The sequence below is a fragment of the Pseudorca crassidens genome, chromosome 13, assembly GCF_039906515.1.
Source record: "Pseudorca crassidens isolate mPseCra1 chromosome 13, mPseCra1.hap1, whole genome shotgun sequence".
Lineage (NCBI taxonomy): Eukaryota > Metazoa > Chordata > Mammalia > Artiodactyla > Delphinidae > Pseudorca > Pseudorca crassidens.
Genome location: NC_090308.1, coordinates 74,034,800 through 74,054,494, shown reverse-complemented (window position 1 = coordinate 74,054,494; position 19,695 = coordinate 74,034,800). Strand labels below are relative to the sequence as shown.

Below are 19,695 nucleotides of genomic sequence, written 5' to 3'. Positions count from 1 at the left end.
ATAATGACCCTTTTGAGTTGTCCGTAGGTGGGCTGAAATGACCAGGCCTTTATACTCTCACGCTGACTAATCATTGGATGTTGGCCCCCAAGCATGACCTCGAGCTTGGAGGTCAGTGTAGTTGAGGCTGAGGGCACTCTCAGCAACTGGGGCTGCAAGTTCTTCATGGACCGGGGAGCTGGGCTGCATGCATCAGTGCCCACCCCAGGCAGTAGACCATGACCGTTACCTTGATGGTAGGAGTGCCTATTCAACGCACTTTTTTGTTTTTCTAGTTATGGGTCATGAGTAGCCAAATTTAGTATGCTAGTATATGGCAGATTAGTTATGGCCAAGGTGGTTTATATTTCCCCTATTACTTTATACACTTTATATACTTTCCACCTAAGTATTAATATTCCTTACCTCCAATAATAAGTCTTGGTTTACTGAGGACAATCCTGTTTTCCTGGGACTGCTCAGTTTAGGCCTGTTGATCAGCTAACATCTGTTAATTATTTTTGGTATCCCAATACTCCCAGACATATTTCAGTTTGGAACATAACTTGTATGCTCGTCTTACCTAGTATGTTTAGAAACATTTATTTGCATATTTATCTTCTAAATGTCTATCTGGCCTGTTTATCTAATGAATGCAATGTTCTGTTCTTTTCTACCTCTTATTTTAAGAATAGAAGTGATCTGGATTAACTTTGTATTTTTGCTTTATTTGACCCTCAAACAAATGCTTTTCATCTTTATTAAATTCTTCACCAGCAAACTTTATATCACAACATATTCCAGAAAGTGTGTGACTAAAATTACTGGGATATATTACCTGCCCTGTTAAAATTGTGTCTATAATGACATTTATTTCCCATGTTTTGTGTCTTAGTCACAAACGTTTATGTCCTTGTTTATCTTTCTGCTCAGGGAATCTGGGACTTGAGCGCTTTCTCTGATGGAGTTGATCTTTTTTCTGGAAGGATGTTCTGACCTATTCAGATTTGTGTCCTAAGGAAATCCTAGTTCCTTAGATAGAGATGGCCAGTTTTAGAGCTGCCTTTTCAGAATTTTTTATTGGGAAAAATTTAATTTTACCCTAGGTGGATTTAATAACTTACAGGACCACTTTATTCACAAGAAAAACTAATTTAAAACTGGCTATGCGTTCCAAACAATGTCTAGGCATTAAAGATACTGAGATCTTCAATTTTCTTAACCTACCAGGAGGTAATTGGTTGTCACCTTAAACCATGCTGCCGCTTTTTCCTAAGTGTTGTTTCTTTGCACTCTTTTTACTGTTTCTGGTCCACAGTTGTGGCCTAGATATTGTCATAGGGAACGGGGTTCACTGGTGGATTCAGTTTGCCCATCTGTGATTCTTTGGCCAGAGAAGTCAACGGCTGGTGATGTTTGGCATCATTTAGTGGATGATGTCTTTAACAGATAGTACACTGCCAGTGGTGTCAAACTTCTTATCACATTCCCTTTACAAAAGAAAAGCTGCTAGAAAGTGGTGGTATGACTTTATACTTAACCTTCAACAAATGAGAAGTTGGAGTCAGCTATTTAAACGATCAGCCATCTACACTTGTGCATTCTACACATATTTTTATTGACTCAGGGGATCATGGAGTTACACAAAGAGATTAGCCCAAAAGTTAAGGAAAGTTACCAAAATACAAGAAAGTGGCATCTTGTATGAATATCTTTTATTATTAAAACTTTTTTATTTCTTAAATTGAAGTATAGTTGATTTACAAAGTTGTGTTGGTTTCTAGTGTAGGTCAAAGTGATTCAGTTACATGTATATATATATTCTTTTCCATTATGATTTATTACAGGATATTGAATATAGTTCCCTGTGCTATACAGTAGGACCGTGTTGCTTATCCATTCTTTATATAATAGTTTGTATCTGCTAACCCCAAATTCTGAATCCAACCCTCCCCCTCCCCCCACTTGGCAACCACAAGTCTGTTCTTTATGTCTGTGAGTCTGTTTCTGTTTTGTAGTTAAGTTCATTTGTGTCTTAGTTTAGATTCCACATATAAGTGATATCATATAGTATTTGTCTTTCTCTTTCTGACTTACCTCACTTAGTATGATAATCTCTAGGTCCATCCATGTTGCTGCAAATGAATATCTCCTATTCTTATTATCTGTATTATCAATAACCATAAGTTTATCTGAAATGTTAATCTTACTCAGTTGTCTTAAATTCAGAAAGAAGTAATTCAGGTATTATTTATTCTTTTCTGACCCGGTCAACGCTGTTGGTCATTGAAGAAATTTTAGTAACTGCAGTCCCACCACATCTCAGTTGGAAGCCTCCCCAGCTCTGATGTCTACCTTGAACCTGCCCAGCTCACTGCCTCTAGTGCTTTGACTCCAACAGTCCTTTGACCTTATTGATTCTTAAAATCCACGAATCCCACCACCCTGTCACTGACTCTTACTCCCCCGACGACTTTTCTTCTCTTTACACCCAGTTTAAATTCCATGCCATGATTTGCTTGGCAAAATCCAATGCCAGTTAAATCCATCTCTGTCTAAATCCTAAATCCTGGGCTGAATATTGCTGGAACAAAACATGTCATCTTGCCAACTGACCTCACTTTCCGTTCAAGACTAGTGATCTCCACAGCCCACTCATGGTGCATGTTCCTGTTGCATTCACTCTTCCATTTTCCCAGATGACTATTTCATACACTCTTTTCTCAACACTGCCTCCCCTGTCCTTACTCTTAGCTAATAATCTAGTTTCACGTTTTACTAAGACGATAGATGCAGGGAACATAGAACTTCGGCAGGCTCTTTCCACTGCATCTTTCTGTGCACCAGCATCAGTGCCCGCAAATGCTTTCCTCCTGCACTCTGAATGAACGTCAGGGTTCTTGTCACCTCTCCATACCAGACCCCTGCCTCTGTCATCTTCGCAAACACATGGTTCCAATCGTTCTTCCTTCTCTCCATTTCATTAATCTTCTCAATCGTCAATGTCCCCCTCTCTATTGATCATTTCTATCAGCCTGCAAATATCCTGTTATTTCTTCCATCTTAAAATAATCCCTCTATTGATTCCATATTCCTCTCCAGCTAGTTGTTGTTCCTTTTCTCTTCTTTCCTTTACAGCTAAATTTCTCCAAGTAATTGTCATTATTTCTTGTCTCCAATTTCTCTTCTCCCATCCCTCTTGAATTAGGCATTTGTTTTCTCCCTCCCTCCCACTTGGCAGACACTGTTATGTCTGGGTCACCAGTTAGAAAACCCTCAGCCCTCATCTCACTTTCAACTGGAACAGGTTGGTCTTAGAATCACTTGCTTCATTTGACTTCTAGGCCAGCACGTTCTACTATTTTTCCTCCAAACTCTGGCTTTTTTTCGTTCTCAACTTTGCTGATTATTTTTCATGTCCTTTTAACACTGGGTCTCTCCTTTCTCTAGGTACCCATTTAAATGTACTTGGGAATCTCATCCAATCACATGTTTTTTTAATGCAATCTTCATGCTGAAGACTTTCAACTCATATATCCAACAGTCTAATGAGTGGCTTTACCTTAATGTCTGAAGGCATCTCAAATGTAACATCTCCACAACCGGGCTCCTGGTTTCTCATCCCAACATGCTGCTTCCTAGTTTTCGCTTCCTTGGGCAGTGGTAACTCTCTCCTCAGGCTACTCAAGCCAAAAGCCACTGACTCATCTTCAGCGTTTCTCTGACTCATACTCCACGTCCCTTTCCCTTTCCTTGGTAAATCCTTCTGACGCTATCTTTAGACTATATCTGGAGGCTCTTATCATCTCTTACTGGGATGATTGCAGCATCCTGTCATCAGTCTTGCTGTGTCCACATTTGCCTATTTACAGACTGTTCACCAAATACCAGCCAGAGGGATCCTGCTGAAATGCAACTTGGAGGATGGCGTGACTTTGCTCCATGGCTTCCTGTCTCACTCACCTACTTACTGACTCACTCCTTCTCACAGTCAAAGTCAGACTGTTTACAGTGCCCGCCCCCCACACCCCAGGCCCCGTCCGACCTGTGCCACTGCCCCAGCCCATCCTTTTAACTCTTCAGCTTCATCTCTTACCACTATTTCTCTTACTCCATACCAGGCACTCTGGTCTTCGTACCTTTCCTCTGAAGTGCTAAACATATTTATACCCCAGGACTTTTGCACTTGCTGGTCCCTCTGTCCAGAACACTGATGCCCTGGGATGTACTCACGGTACATTTCCTCACTTCCTTCAACTCTTCCTTTAAATGTCACCTCTCAGTGGTGCCTCCCCTATCTCCCTGTTGAAAACCATAGGAGTTCCACTTCCTCTCCCCTGACCACTTACTCCCTGTGTTACTGTTCTATGCAGCTCTTGTCATCATCTAATACGCTATGTATTTTACTCATTTATTTTGTTTTTATTGTCTGTTTTCCCTGACCAGAATCTAAGTTCCATGAGGATAGGATTTTTTTTGGTTTTCTTTGCTGCTGTATCCTCTGCATCTAGAATAGCATCTAGACAATATTAGGTACTTTGTAAACATTTGAATACATGTATGAATTATTTTTGTCTTTTCAGTATCATGATTGGTCTGTTACAGATATGAAACTGAGCCATAGGGAGTTTAGTAACTTGTGGTGATAGCACTTAAACCCAGATCTGTCTTAACTCATAGTGTAATCCCTGTATGTATTAATCACCCATTGGGATACTATGTGTATGAACTTTATGTTAGGTTAATTGCATTCTAAAGTAAAGGAAGTTATCAGTATTGTGCATTTTATTTGTACTCTTACCCTCAATCATGACCTGCTTGGGAGAAAATAGAAACAGATTTTTAAAAATTTTATACTTGCTTTTCATCTTTTTATTTTTTTTTAAGAAACAGACTTTTATTATTTAGTTCATGTTGAAGCAGTTTCTGTTAGAGCTTAGAAACTTGTTGGCGAGAGCTGTTAAACAGTTTCCTCAAACTGTTTTGGAGTAAGAGTTCTGAGAGACTCAACTTTAGCCCTCTAGCAGCAAAAAGGGTTATGTTTACTGAGATGAAAAATATCTGAATCTGGGCACTTGAGGTAGCAAAGAATAGATAGGAACCCTGCTCATCTGGTTGCGGTGCTTGCGGTATTCAGGGATGTGGATTCCACAGGTGGCAGCTGGAATCTGTGTTCATTTTCTACCAGTGAATTGTTCTTGGTCTAATGGAAGTGCAGATCTTCAGCAGTTATCAAGCTACTTGCAGTCAGATAGGAAACTGATGAGGGATGGGGGTCACAATTTCAGAAGGTAATCCCAGATCATGATGACAAACTAAACACGAATCCTGATTGGTCCCCATACTTTTCATCCCCTGGCCAGACTGTGGCCACTGCTTGTGTCCATCCAGCTCCCTGAAATGAGAATTTTTCATGAAATACTGATACTGGTTGAGAGGTGATAAAATTTCAAGTGAGAATTGAGTTGTATGCTAATAACGTATCCTGCGGATTAATGGAAAACCTAAGGTGTTTATCATGACGCTTTCATTGGAAGAGTGTCTAAAAGTCTTCAGTGGGTACGGCTGACATCTCTGATCAGCCCGGTGGGTCCCAGCTCTTGTCATCTGAGGCAGGCACGGGGTCAGCCGAGGGTTTGAGCAGAGTGCATGCACAGATTTTGGGGTGCCCCCATGGAGTGCCCTGTTTTGAGGGACTTAGTGTCTCAGGTTCCAGCCACTGGCAGCCCCAGACTCCATTCCCTGACACCTCAAGTCAACAGGACTGAGTCTGTGTGTCTGAGTTCTAGCTGTCTCATGTCAGCCTGGGGAGTCCCCCACTGGGAACAAGCCTGATAAAGGTGGGGCCCGTCCTGCATGTGCTTCCTTTCTTTCAAGGGTCAAGTCTCCTTCTGTTCAGACCTGCTTTTTGGTTCTCTGACACCTTTAAGTAGTTGTTATATTCTGTCCAGATTTGTAATCATTAGATGTGGGAGGGCTAGTGTGACAAAAGCTACTCTGCCATTACTGAAATGGGAACTTCAATAAGTTGTGACATGTAGTTTTTTCATTATCATTCAGTTCAAGATACTTTCTAATTTCCATTATAATTTCTTCTCTGAGACATGGGTTATTTAGATGTATATTTAAAGTGTTCTTTCCTAATGCAAGGCTTAAAACAATGTTTTTTGAGGCATAACTGACATTAGTTTTAGGTGTACACGTAAGTGGGTATTTGTATACTTCGTGAGATGATCACCACTGTAAGTCTCGTCAACCTCTGTCACCTCACATAGTTAAAAAATTTTTTCTTGTGATGAGAACTTTTAAGATCTACTCTCTTAGAAACTTTCAACTATGCAATACAGTATTGTTAACCATAGCCACCGTGCTGTACATTACATGACTTATTTGTTTTATAACTGGAAGTTTGTAGCTTTTGACCACCTTCACTCATTCCCCAACCCTCCTACCCACTTCTGGCAACCAGCAACCTGTTCTCTGTACCTATGAGCCTGGTGTTTTGGTTTTCTTTCTTTCTTTTTTTTTTTTTTTTCAGATTATACATATGAGTAAAATCACACAGTATTTGTCTTTCTCTGTCTGACTTATTTCACTTAGCATAATACCCTTTAGGTCCATCCATGTTGTTGCAAATGGCAAGATTTCATTCTTTGTTATGGCTGAGTAATATTCCATTGTGTGTGTGTGTATGTGTGTGTGTGTGTGTGTGTGTGTGTCTGTCTGTCTCTCTCTCTATCTATCCATCTATCTATCACATCTTCTTTATCCATTCATCCATTGATGGACACTCAAGTTGCTTCCTCCATATCTTGGCTGTTGTAAATAATGCTGCAGTGAACGTGGGGGTGCAGATTTTTTTTTAAAACTTTACTATTGATTTCTAGCTTAATTCCACCATGGTCTGAGAATATACTATGTAGGATTTTAATCCTTTGGAAGTTGTTGATTGGATGTATAGCCCACTCTGTGGTCAGTTAGTGTCAGTGTTCTCTGTTTACTTGAAAAGAATTTGTATTCTTAGTTCTCGGGTGTAGTATGTCAATTAGGTTATGTTTGTTAATCATGTTCAAATGTTCAATAGTTTTAAACTTTTTATTTATTTATTTATTTATTGCGGTGCGCGGGCCTCTCACTGCTGTGGCCTCTTCCGTTGTGGAGCACAGGCTCCGGATGTGCAGGCTTAGCGGCCATGGCTCACGGGCCCAGCCGCTCCACGGCACGTGGGATCCTCCCGGACCGGGGCACGAACCCATGTCCCCTGCATCGGCAGGCGGACTCTCAACCACTGCGCCACCAGGGAAGCCCTTAACTTTTTATTTTGGTGTGCTTTTTCTGTCAGTGAGACTGGTACATGAAAATCTCCTACTATATTGGGAATTTTATCTATTTATCCTCTTAATTCTGTCAATTTTTTCTGTTTATTTGGAGCTTGTGTTATTAGATGACTATAAATTTGGAATTATATCCTCCTTATGAATTGAACCCTTTAACAGTATGAATTTTCCCTCTTTATCTCTGGTAATGCCTTTTCCCTTAAAGTCTACTTTGTCTGCAATTAACGTAGTGACACCAACTTCTTTTGGTTAGGTTTTCCATTGTGCGTTTTTTCCTTCCTTTTCTTTACATTTATCTTTATCGTTCGAGTGTTTTTTTTTCAGTAGTTAGGTTTTGGTTTCTTGTATCCCAGTGTTACAATCTTTCTTTTAATTAGGATATTTAGATTATTTAGAGTTCATATAATTACTATGTTTGCATTGAAACCAACCATCGTACTATTTCTTTTCTGTTTCATCCACATATTCTATGCTTTTTTCTTCTATCTCACCATTATTAACTCAGTGAATTTTCAGATGTATTGTGCATTACATTACTCCCTTTTGTCACATTAAGATGACTTTCATTTCTTTTGTAGGTAAAGATAGAGTTTTTAATACCCCATTGTGTGAACAAGGAATTGTTGGATTTGGAATTGGAATTGCAGTCACTGGTGCTACCGCCATTGCGGAAATTCAGTTTGCAGATTATATTTTCCCTGCTTTTGATCAGGTAAGAAGATTGCATTTTACCATAATCGAGCCTTTCTAAGGGAAGTCCGTGAAGTATTAAAGAATTATCTCCACTCTCCCAACCCCTATCTTAGGAACTTTTTGTTACCTTTGAGCTATTTTGTTATGGACATATATTTAAAGATCAAATAAATGGCTTATGAAAATGGATGGGAAAAGGGACTCATTGTGACATGTTCCTTCTCTCTTTCCCCCTCAGATTGTTAATGAAGCCGCCAAGTATCGCTATCGCTCTGGGGATCTTTTTAATTGTGGAAGCCTCACCATCCGGTCCCCTTGGGGCTGTGTCGGCCATGGGGCTCTCTACCATTCCCAGAGTCCTGAAGCTTTTTTTGCCCACTGCCCAGGAATCAAGGTATTCTCACTTATGTACTTTATTTGCTCTCCATTTGATGTTTCTGTTTTGGTTCATTCGATTAATATTAACTAATATGGTTATCTAGAGAAAAGCAATCAGGATTTTTGGAATTTATGTGAACTTAATTGTTTTTAAGAAAGAGAGCTTTTATTTCATTTACATTAAGCAGCCAACATCCAGGTTTATAGAATATTTTCCTTGAAGCAGCACTGGCGTTACCCCGATGTGAATTTCATAGACTTCAAATAATAAAACCGAGAACATAGTTTATCTTCCATCTCTTTCAAAGCTCTCCTTCTTTCTTTCCTTTTGTTTTTTTTTTGTGATAGAAATCATCTTTATTTATCAAAATAACATATATTACCAAGACATGAAAAATGAAACTGACAGTTATACATTCCTATCAATCAAGTTATACATTCCTACATTTGTCAAGTTATACATTCCTATCAGTCTTTGGCAAGTTTCACAGATTTGTTCAGCAAAAAGGCCTTACTTGCAAATTCCATTTGAGCAGAAAGCTTGGTTTCTTTCTAATGGGGCTTTCTCACTTAACAGTTGATTCTGGAGTAATTTTAATAAGTCTACTGCTTAGTGCATATTTACCTCAAAGTCACAGGAATAAAATTTTGCTTTTAGTCTATTTCTTACTTTTAAATAGACCGACAGAAGACTTGGTTACCTAGGTATGTTTTCCAGTCCAGGGTAACGTAATACTTGCTCAAGCAATTAATTTTGAAGCATCTGCCTTTTACAGCCTTCCACAATAATCTTAGGTCTTCCACAACAGCTTGGGTCTTTTGATTAAAAAAATATATATTTTTTGCTTATTTTATGTCCTAATTTTTTACATTATCTTCTTTTCTATTTTCTGAAGAGCTTTCCAGGGAATCAGTATAAAAACTCATAGATATTTCTACCCAGAGCTTTATGTCTGGTTTTTGATAACATGAGTCATTTGTAAGTATGTCTATGTTTTATTGTTTTTTCTACCAGATCAAAGTTGTAAAATTTTGTAGTTAAGTAGGGGTTGCATAATTTTTCAATGTAAGCTAGAAATGGTAGGTTGGGACAAAAACCACATTTGAGGCAACAGTTATTTTTGTGCTTGAGCTGAAGATTGATTCACATTTAATGTTTATGATGTTACCCAGTATTTTTGAGAGCAGTTCTTTTCTCTCACCCCTACCTCTCTCCCCCCATGCTTTCTCTTTTATTTTATCCCAAATGAGAATATACATATAGTACAAAAGGCTAAAAATAAATACATGAAGAAAGCAGCTGAATAAAAACTAAAATAGGAACATAAGATAAAGACATTGTGTGCTATGATGAGCAATGTATTTAACAGTCTCTTTTCGGAAAATAGTGAGATTTGTGTTATTTTACTTTTTAAATAAAAATTCTTCAATAAAATGGTATAAAAATGATTTTGAAAGCCAAATATAGTTTGCTTCAAGGAATCTTATTTGAGTCTTTGTGATAAATTCAGGTTTATTTTAATGATAACTCTTCCTATGTAATAACATCTTTATGTAGTTATTTAACAATCATTAAACTGGACAAGAGTTTGTGATTTGAGGCAAAATGGTGTAGAAATTAAGAGCTTGGTCAGTCAGAACAGGCAAGAATCCTTGCTTTAGCAATCGAGGTAACCTTGGGCAGGCTACTTGTCTCTCTTTAAGCCTCAGTCTCTATTTCTAAATTGGGGAAAATAATAATTGCTACTTCATGGGGTTGCTATGAACATGAATTAATCCACATAGTGGATTAATCAACAGTTAACACGTATGCCACCTGCTGTTATTACCATCATCTTCCTCATTATCAGTCTCATTCTCAAGAAGGTCCTGAGCCCTTTCCCCAACTGGAAATGTGCAACGTCCACACTTTTCTTTTAGCTTTGCAGTAACTGCACATTATATTACCTGGATCATAAAGTTCAGTGGATTATTTTTCCACTTAGGAAATGAAGGCCAGATTTTTCATGGGAAAGAAGGAGATTTTGGCATCTTAAAATTGGAGAAGAGAGTTGCATGCCTTTGAAAAGTACCAGTTGGATATTAGTAGAAAAGATTTCTTTATAAGTAAATACAGGAAGATATTGACAAATTTACTTTTTTGTTTTGATGAGTGCTCTTTGTGGTTTCCTTTTATTTTTTATGTATATGCCAGTTTAACTCCTTGAGAGAATAGCAGTATCTTAATTACCAGAATATGGTGGGCATCTGATAAATATTTGTGGAACAAATGGGATCATTTTGGACAATATGTGAATTTTATGACAAATGGTAATTAGTCTAAAAATACAAGATTTCTATATTTAATTAGTAACAATTGGTTATTTAAATATCAACCCTTGTATGTGAGTTTACTGGGATTCATTTTCACTGAACTTGTCTTAAAAAAAAATCTGTTTTTGCAGGTGGTTATACCCAGAAGCCCTTTCCAGGCCAAGGGACTTCTTTTGTCATGCATAGAGGATAAAAATCCTTGTATATTTTTTGAACCTAAAATACTTTACAGGGCAGCAGGTAAATTTTTCCTTTATTTTATATTTATGAACATCTTTATACATTTTGTTTTGCATAGCTCAAAATTATAATTTTTCTTTCATAAGCTTGATTTATATTTCCCTGTAGAAAAAAAAATTCTGTTGTCTTCTATATTTAGTTTGTCCTCAGCTGTATATTTTAAGTTAACTTTAGAGAAAATCCATCTAGCTATTTAAATTTTAATTTTGGAAACAGGGAAGCAATGTGAAGTGGTAGCAAGAAAGTAGGGATTATGTTTGGCTACATAGTAGATGCTAAGTAGATGTGGGTTGAGTGGAAAAGGTTGAGTGGAAAAGGTAGCCAGAAAGTAGGGATTGTGTTTGGCTACATAGTAGATGCTAAGTAGATGTGGGTTGAGTGGAAAAGGTACTAAATAATATCAAATGTCCTTTTAGCTAAAGTGTCCTTGTAGGTCTTCATCTAAATTAGGATTCCTTTGATAGTGAAGGGGGCACTATTAGTTTTGTAACATCAGGTCTGCACTGGGATGAGTGTCTAGGGCAAACTGAAATGTTTGATCACCCTCTTTCTAGCTCAGAATCATAATTCTGTAAACACTCATCTATCATTGCTTCTTTATCAGCCATAATGGACTTTTAAACATCAAACTGTTTATTCTGCCTAAAGTGTATTTTATTTCAAATTCAGGGTGCTTTGGCAAACCACTCTTTTCCTCGAATAGTTAGGCTTAAAACATTTTGTTTTTTTGTGATGTGAATTACGTACATTTAAATACATATGCAGAGATTGTAAGTGTTCAGTTGGATAGATTTGACAGTCTTCTACATCCATGTAACTACTATGTAAAACAAGACTGGAAAACTTTCATTGCTCCAGGAAGCTCCTTCCTGCCTCTTCTCTGCCAATCCATTCTTCCTACCCCAAACTTTCTGATCGCCACTTTCTGATTGCTTTCAGCATGGATTAGTTGCGTATGCTTTGGGCCCTCATATAAGTCATACTGTGCTGTGTATATTCTTTTGTGTTTGCCTTCTTTTGCTCAGCCTAATGGTTTTGAGATTCATTCATGTTGTTGCTTGTATCAGTGGTTTATTCCTTTTTCATTGCTGAGTAGCATTTGCATTGTATGAATATATCACAGTTTATCCCTTCCCCTGTTGATGGACAAATGATCATTGTTTTCAGTTTTTGCCTATTTTGTACAAGGCTGCTAGAGACATTCTTACACGAGTGTTTTTGTGAACATACTGTTTCTTTCTTTCTTTTTGTTTTTGGCGATAAACATCCAGGATTAGAATTGATGTGTCAGAGCAGATTGAATGTTATAAGAATCTACTGAAGACTTTTTCTAAGTGGTTATGCCATTTTGCATTTCTGCGGGAAATTTATCAGAGTTCCAGTTGCTCTTCATTTAAGCATACTTTAAATTGAATCTCTACATTTTGGGGGAACTCTATAGTTATCTATATCCCATTATGCAATAAAAAATAACAAAAGAATTTATAAGCTTGAGGTGAAAAGGAAAACACCAATGTTATATACTGAGTAGCTATTTGATTTCTAATTACTATGAATACCCTATAAGTACTATATTTGTAAGGCCAACCAATTCAAGCTAATCAATTAATACAGGTTTTTTTTTTTTTTCCCAGTTTTTAATAAATGGGGACTAAGTAACATTTGGAAAAGTACTATTCACTTTGCTCCGGATTTTGATATCAGGATTGGTGAGGGAAATGTTTAATGTTATAGAATTCCAGCTAAGAGAATGAGCTTGAGAAATTTGTTGTAGGTGTGGCCCTGGGAGAGATTATGAAAGACCCTGATGAGGATCGAGGCTCAGAAGTTTTTCAGCTTTTTCCCTGTGATTGTTTATGTGTCATTTCAGGGATTCTTAACTGAATCTTTTCTTGTCCCAGTAAAGACTAAAAAAGAGTTTATTTCATAGCTAGAGAATTTCTCTGCCGAAGAAAGTAGGCTTGGAAAAGAGTTAGCCACTGAAATCCTTATAGGAGTGTTCTCCAGGTGGTTATCAAGCTTGATCCCTGTGCCAGCAGCAGGAGCACTGTGGGAGCTAATGAGAAATGCAGGCTGTCAGGCCTCAGTCAGTTCAAGACCTACTGAATCAGAACCCCTCGGGACGGCCCAGCTCATTCTGTCTTCACAGCCTTCCAGGTGCTTCTGACTCATACTAACTTTTGAGAACCAGTGCATAACGTCAGTTCTAAAGCAATAACTATCTCCATTTATTTTTTATAATTCTTGGTTCTTATGTAGAATTCAGGATGCTTTTTTTTTTTATTGGAGTATAATTGCTTTACAATGGTGTGTTAGTTTCTGCTTTATAACAAAGTGAATCAGTTATACATATGTTCCCATATCTCTTCCCTCTTGTGTCTCCCTCCTTCTCACCCTCCCATCCCACCCCTCTAGGTGGTCACAAAGCACCGAGCTGATCTCCCTGTGCTATGTGGCTGCTTCCCACTAGCTATCTACCTTACGTTTGGTAGTGTATGTATGTCCATGCCACTCACTTTGTCACAGCTTACCCTTCCCCCTCCCCATATCTTCAAGTCCATTCTCTAGTAGGTCTGAGTCTTTATTCCTGTCTTACCCCTAGGTTCTTCATGACATTTTTTTTTCTTAAATTCCATATATATGTGTTAGCATGCGGTATTTGTCTTTCTCTTTCTGACTTACTTCACTCTGTATGACAGACTCTAGGTCTATCCACCTCATTACAAATAGCTCAATTTCGTTTCTTTTAATGGCTGAGTAATATTCCATTGGATATATGTGCCACATCTTCTTTTAACCCATAGTTTTCTTAGCCTTGGCCTCTGGTTCAAATCCGTATCTTGCAGCTGGCCATATTTTGGTTTCTGCTCTTTTGTGGGGACGGGGATGTGAACAGGGGCTCTGAACGTTCTCACGCTGATTCTGCAGCTGCTGCCTGCGTGCAGCCCCCTTTTCTCTAGCTCTATCTGTTCATCTCTCAGATCTGCTTTGCACTGGTGGAGGAAACTCCAAAATTAAAGTTGTTTGGAATGATGTAAAAGGGAATGGCGTATTTTGATTCAATAATCTGGATTATTGTGCTTTGTGGAAGACGTTTCTGTATTGACAGAGTCCAATAAATAAAAGAAGGTGCTTTCGATTCATTTAAAAGATCGGAGTAGCCTGATAATTTCTAAGTGGTAATAATAGGAAGACTTGTAGTATCCACAAACACTAACTTAACAGACTGACTTTATTATTTTTTTTAATTGGGGTATAGTTGTTTTACAATGTTGTGTTAGTTTCTATTGTACAGTGAAGTGGAGTTCCCTGTGCTATACAGCAGGTTCTCATTAGTTATCTATTTTATACATATTAGTGTATATATGTCAATCCCAATCTCCCAATTCATCCCATGCCCCCCTTCCCCCCTTGGTGTCCATATGTTTGTTCTCTACGTCTGTGTCTCTATTTCTGCCTTGCAAACCGGTTCATCTGTATCATTTTTCTAGATTCCACATATATGCGTTAATGAACATTATTTGCTTTTTCTCTTTGTGACTTACTTCACTCTGTGTAACAGTCTCTAGGTCCATCCACGTCTCTACAAATGACCCAATTTCGTTCCTTTTTATGGCTGAGTAATATTACATTGTGTATATGTACCACATTTTCTTTATCCATTCAGATAGACTGACTTTTTTTCTGACATTCATTCGTCTTGAATTTCTAGCATACATTTGGGAATAGTTAAAACAGAGGAGACTAAAGATGTGAACCTTTACATTTAAATTTTTTTTTTAAAGTTCATGTTGGGAAAATTCACAGAGTAATAAATATAGATGTATATTCTTATATTACAAACACGATGCTGATAATTCCTTGTAAAAATGGGAGTTGTGTTTATTGCATAATAGCTCATTTAGGTTAATTATCCAGTAATCTTAACTAAATGTGACATGGTCAAGTATAAGGAAGGCCATAAAAGCTAACTTTTAAGTAGCCTAAGGCAATGTTTATAAAATCTATGCATTTAAGTCCTCATTTTATTTATGGAATAGTATCTTAAATACATAGATAGATATAGTCATGAGTTATCCAATTTCAAAAAACTAGGCTAACAATAAAACCCATTATAAGACCTTAAGTACAATGGAAATTTATCTTTCTCTCACATAAACATCCTGGTTGGCAGTGCAGTGGTGCCTTAGTCATCAAGGTACCAGGGACCTTCTGTCTGGTTTCTCTATTGTCTTCAACATGGTCCCAGATGGATGCTCCACTCCCAACATCACATATACATTCCAGCCACCAGGAAGGGGTGAGGGAGGTGGAAGGGGAAAGGGAGGTGGAAGGGGAAAGGGAGTCATCTTCTCTTTAAAGAATGACTTGGAAGTTGCACATATTAAATCTACTTACATCCCATTGGCCAGAACTTAATTACAGGGCCACACCTCGCCACAAGGAAGGCTGAAAAAGTAGTTGGGGGCTTCCCTGGTGGCGCAGTGGTTGAGAATCTGCCTGCTAATGCAGGGGACATGGGTTTGAGCCCTGGTCTGGGAGGATCCCACATGCCGCGGAGCAACTAGGCCCGTGAGTCACAGCTACTGAGCCTGCGCGTCTGGAGCCTGTGCTTCGCAACAAGAGAGGCCGCGATAGTGAGAGGCCCGCGCAACGCAATGAAGAGTGGCCCCCACTTGCCACAACTAGAGAAAGCCCTCGCACAGAAACGAAGACCCAACACAGCAAAAATAAATAATTAGTAAAACTCCTACCCCCAACATCTTAAAAAAAAAAAAAAAGTAGTTGGGTACTAGGCTAAAGACTAAAAATTTTATTGTTACACAGTGATGGGAGACACATATTGACAACTACCAATCTCTGTCACAGTTGCTTGCGTGGTTTCCAAAAGAAGTTACACATTTTTAAATTTTTATATATTTTTAAAATTATTTTTATTTTTTTTTTGAGGTACGCAGGCCTCTCACTGTTGTGGCCTCTTCCGTTGTGGAGCACAGTCTCCGGACGTGCAGGCTCAGCAACCATGGCTCACGGGCCCAGCCGCTCCGCGGCATGTGGGATCTTCCCAGACCGGGGCACGAACCCGCGTCCCCTGCATCGGCAGGCGGACTCTCAACCACTGCGCCACCAGGGAAGCCCAGAAGTTACACATTTTAAGGAGGGGATAGAACTCTTAGGAATAATATGGTTTGGCTCATAGTCTACTTTTAGGAATCTATTTCAGAGATACACTGATAAAATCTGAGAAAATGTTACTGTTCATTATAGCACCATTTTTAAGAACAAGGACTGGAAATAACCCATTCGTCCATCACTAGGGGATTTGGGCTTGGTTGAGTAAATTAAACTACATTCTTTTGATGGATTACGCTGCAGGTCTTTAAAGAAGTGAGACAGATCTCTGTATACTGCTCTATCAGTCAGGGTTTGATCAGAAGCAAAACACTAGAAGGTATTATATTTATATATACTATATGCAGTTGTAGAAGCTAAATAGTCCATGAAAGGTTGTTGTTTCTGTGTTTGGTGCTATATCTTGAAGTTTGCAGGACAGACTGTTGAGAAGGGAAGATGGACATGAAGCAAGGCAGAGCCAGGACAAACTAGAACCTGCTTGGATGGATTAGAGCCCAGGGGGCAGTCTGGAACTCCCGTCCATCTCTCACCACCGCCAAGGCTTAGTGTGAGAAAAAGATTGCTTTGATAGGAGATGCTTCAAACAGCTAGGAGGCTGTTTGAACAGCCTGTCCAAGAAATGGTGGGGGCTTAATTAGCAGACAAAGATGGGTTAGAAATTTGTTAGATCGTATGAAATATTTGTGTCTAAGTAAATTTAAGAAGGGGAAAGAAGAGGGAGGGGTCAAGAGTAAGTGTAGAGTAAGATTTCTTTGTCTGGTAGTAATGGAGGAGTGGTAGATACCCTGCAATAAAAGGTGTGTACGTGTGTGTGTGTGTGTGTGTGTGTGTTTTTATTAATTTTTATTGGAGTATAGTTGCTTTACAATGTTGTGTTACTTTCTGCTGTACAGCAAAGTGAATCAGCTCTACGTATACATATATCCCCTCTTTTTCGTGTTTCCTTCCCATTTAGGTCACCACAGAGCATTGAGTAGAGTTCCCTGTGCTATACAGTAGGTTCTCATTAGTTATCTCTTTTATACATAGTAGTGTATATATGTCAATCCCCGTCTCCTAATTCATCCCACCCCTGTTTGTTTGTTTATTTTAAATGTGTACGGAGCTGGCTTGGAAGTTAGGACTCTGGAGTCTTGAAATAAGTGAACCTCAGAACCCTGGGATAGAAGCGAATGCCCAAATCTTCCAGAAGGTATTTGCCTGGTCCTGGAAACATTGAGCTTTTGCTCTGATGACTCCATGGAACAGTGGGGACAGGAGACAAAGTCCAGGACCTACTTTAGGTAGAGAATGTACTAGGAGCCCTTGCTTAAAGGTGGGACTCCACGTGCCACATCCACGGTGTGAAGTACGGAAGTGGCAGGAAGAAACATTACCTGTCTTGACTTTATGCTGGTGGAGAGAAAAGAAGAAATCTCTAAGAATTCCGATCACAATATGACCCTTACACAGGATTACAATTTCAATATGTGCCCATAAGTGTGGTGTGAAAACTCTTAAGAAGGTAATTTAATTTAAGTGGTTCCAGGTTGTTGGAGCCCAAGAGAGCTGTCAGGAGGTAACAAAATCCTCTCTGGAGCCACTTCAAGTCAGGCCTCAGAATAGTCCTACAGGTAGAGTTCCACAAAGAAGATAGAGTCCCCTTGAGTAAGGACAAGGAAAGGAAGATACATACAGGCCCCTCAAGACTTCGGATATTAGAACCAGCATATAGACACTGCAGAAAAGTAGGCGTCACATCAAAAAAGGAGGCACTTGAGAATATAAGCAGTAGACTAGCAAATCTGAAGAACAGAATGGAGTGTTTAGTAAAGAAAAATAATAAATGAAAGAAAAAAAATCTCTGGTTTAACCAGAAATTATAAACAGAGAAAGGAAGAACTGGTAAACTAGAAGACAAGGTCAAAAAAATTTACCAGAATGTAGTCTAGAGAAACGAAGAGTAGGAAAATAGGGAAGATGTTGAGTATGAAGGGACAGTGAGAAAGTGTAAATATATCTAAGGAACAGAGTTGAGCGTGATTCCTAATAATGCTCATTAATAGAATTTTACTGACAGAAAAGTAATTCCCTAGCAGTTGCCACTCTTTACAATCAGAACTAGATTGATGCAGTTGGAAATATTTCAGGGAAGCCTCAGCTGTTATGTATTTTCCCCTCCAGCAACCTCATTAAGATGGTATTTTCCCAAGTCTGGAATTGTATTCTCTCCTTGATTCCTGCAGTAAAGTATTTAAAGGATACTAGGTAAGGAGTTCCTTTGGAAGCTAAAGTATTAGTCATCCAAAAAAAGGTAACTTGCTAACTCAAAGGTGAATTTTCTCCTAACGTATAATTTTTACCTATATCGTTTATATCACTAAATCCTGTTCAAGACTGGTTCCGTTATAGAGAGTCACAGTTACCCAAGGCTTTAGCTTGAGGTTGTGTGCACAGGTCTCTCCCAGTAGTTAATTTTTCAACATCTATTATAAGTCCTTTATTTTCTTTGTGGGGCACAGTCCTCCCATGGGCACTGTTCTGGGTCCACTCCATTTGGTTCTGAAGGGGCTGCCAGCTGTCTTATCTGACCTCCATCATCTCGGGGAATGGCTATGTGGCTCCAGCCCAGCCTGACTTCTCTTCTGGGACTTTCTATGTGGAGACAAGGCTGCACTTTCTGCGGGCGGTTTGTCTGGGGTGACATGGGACTGCAGCCACGTCCCCTGCCACTTGGTAAATGATGGTCTCTAGTAGAAGAGAAGTAGCCCCCGCTAGCTGCAAGGTCAAGCATACATGTTCGCTGTGGATGAGAGGAAGGGAGAGAAATAGACACCCAAAGTGGAAATCCTCGCCATTCCCATTCTTTAGGTTAGTTCCTAAGGCTCTCTGGGTTCCTTCTTTTTTTTTTTTTTTTAAATTTCTTTTATTTATTTTTGGCTGCGTTGGCTCTTTGTTGTGGCGTGCGGGCTTTCTCTAGTTGCGGCCAGCAGGGGCTACTCTTCCTTGTGGTGGGCAGGCTTCTCACTGCGGTGGCTTCTCTTGTTGCGGAGCACAGGCTCTAGGCACGTGGGCTTCAGTAGTTGTGTCACGCAGGCTCAGTAGTTGTGGCGCATGGGCTTAGTTGCTCTGTGGCATGTGGGATCTTCCCGGACCAGGTCTCAAACCCGTGTCCCCTGCATTAGCAGGTGGATTCTTAACCACTGTGCCACCAGGGAAGCCCGGTTCCTTATTTCTTGAATCTTAATTTGACTAAGGAGTTTCCCCCAGGTCCTTCTCTTTAATCTCATTATAAGTTGAACCTCCTTTGTGTTTCAGTCTTCTGTCGATTTCGCTGATAACCTTGACGAATCTAATCTGTCATCTTGTCTCCCGCCCCCCCCCCCCCCCCGCCCCTCCGTTGGATTAGCAAAATAAATGGCAGCCTTTCGTAGATTGATATAAATGCTACTTTTGTCCTAATGCTAAAGCAGGATGCCCATGTGTTTATAATAGTACTTATTACTTCATAAAGTTGAGAGGATTAAGTGAGATAATCCATGTGTGTATTTGCGTATTTGCCTAGTGTTTATGCACTTTTTTTTTTTTTTTTTTGCGGTAAGCTCGGGCCTCTCACTGTTGTGGCCTCTCCCGTTTCGGA

General features: G+C 39.2%; 1 protein-coding gene across 6 annotated transcripts in view; it reads left to right on the top strand.

Moving 5' to 3' along the window:
- BCKDHB (branched chain keto acid dehydrogenase E1 subunit beta) overlaps positions 1-19,695 on the top strand; it is a 293,140-nt gene that overhangs the window by 39,147 nt on the left and 234,298 nt on the right. For all 6 annotated transcript variants that reach the window (XR_010933848.1, XM_067702709.1, XM_067702711.1 and 3 more), the window contains exons 4-6: positions 7,895-8,028; positions 8,248-8,403; positions 10,832-10,940. Coding sequence is in view for 5 of the 6 variants with exons in the window: in XM_067702709.1 (XP_067558810.1) it covers positions 7,895-8,028; positions 8,248-8,403; positions 10,832-10,940 (399 nt within the window). In the remaining variant the exon portion in view is untranslated. The remainder of the gene's footprint in view (positions 1-7,894; positions 8,029-8,247; positions 8,404-10,831; positions 10,941-19,695) is intronic.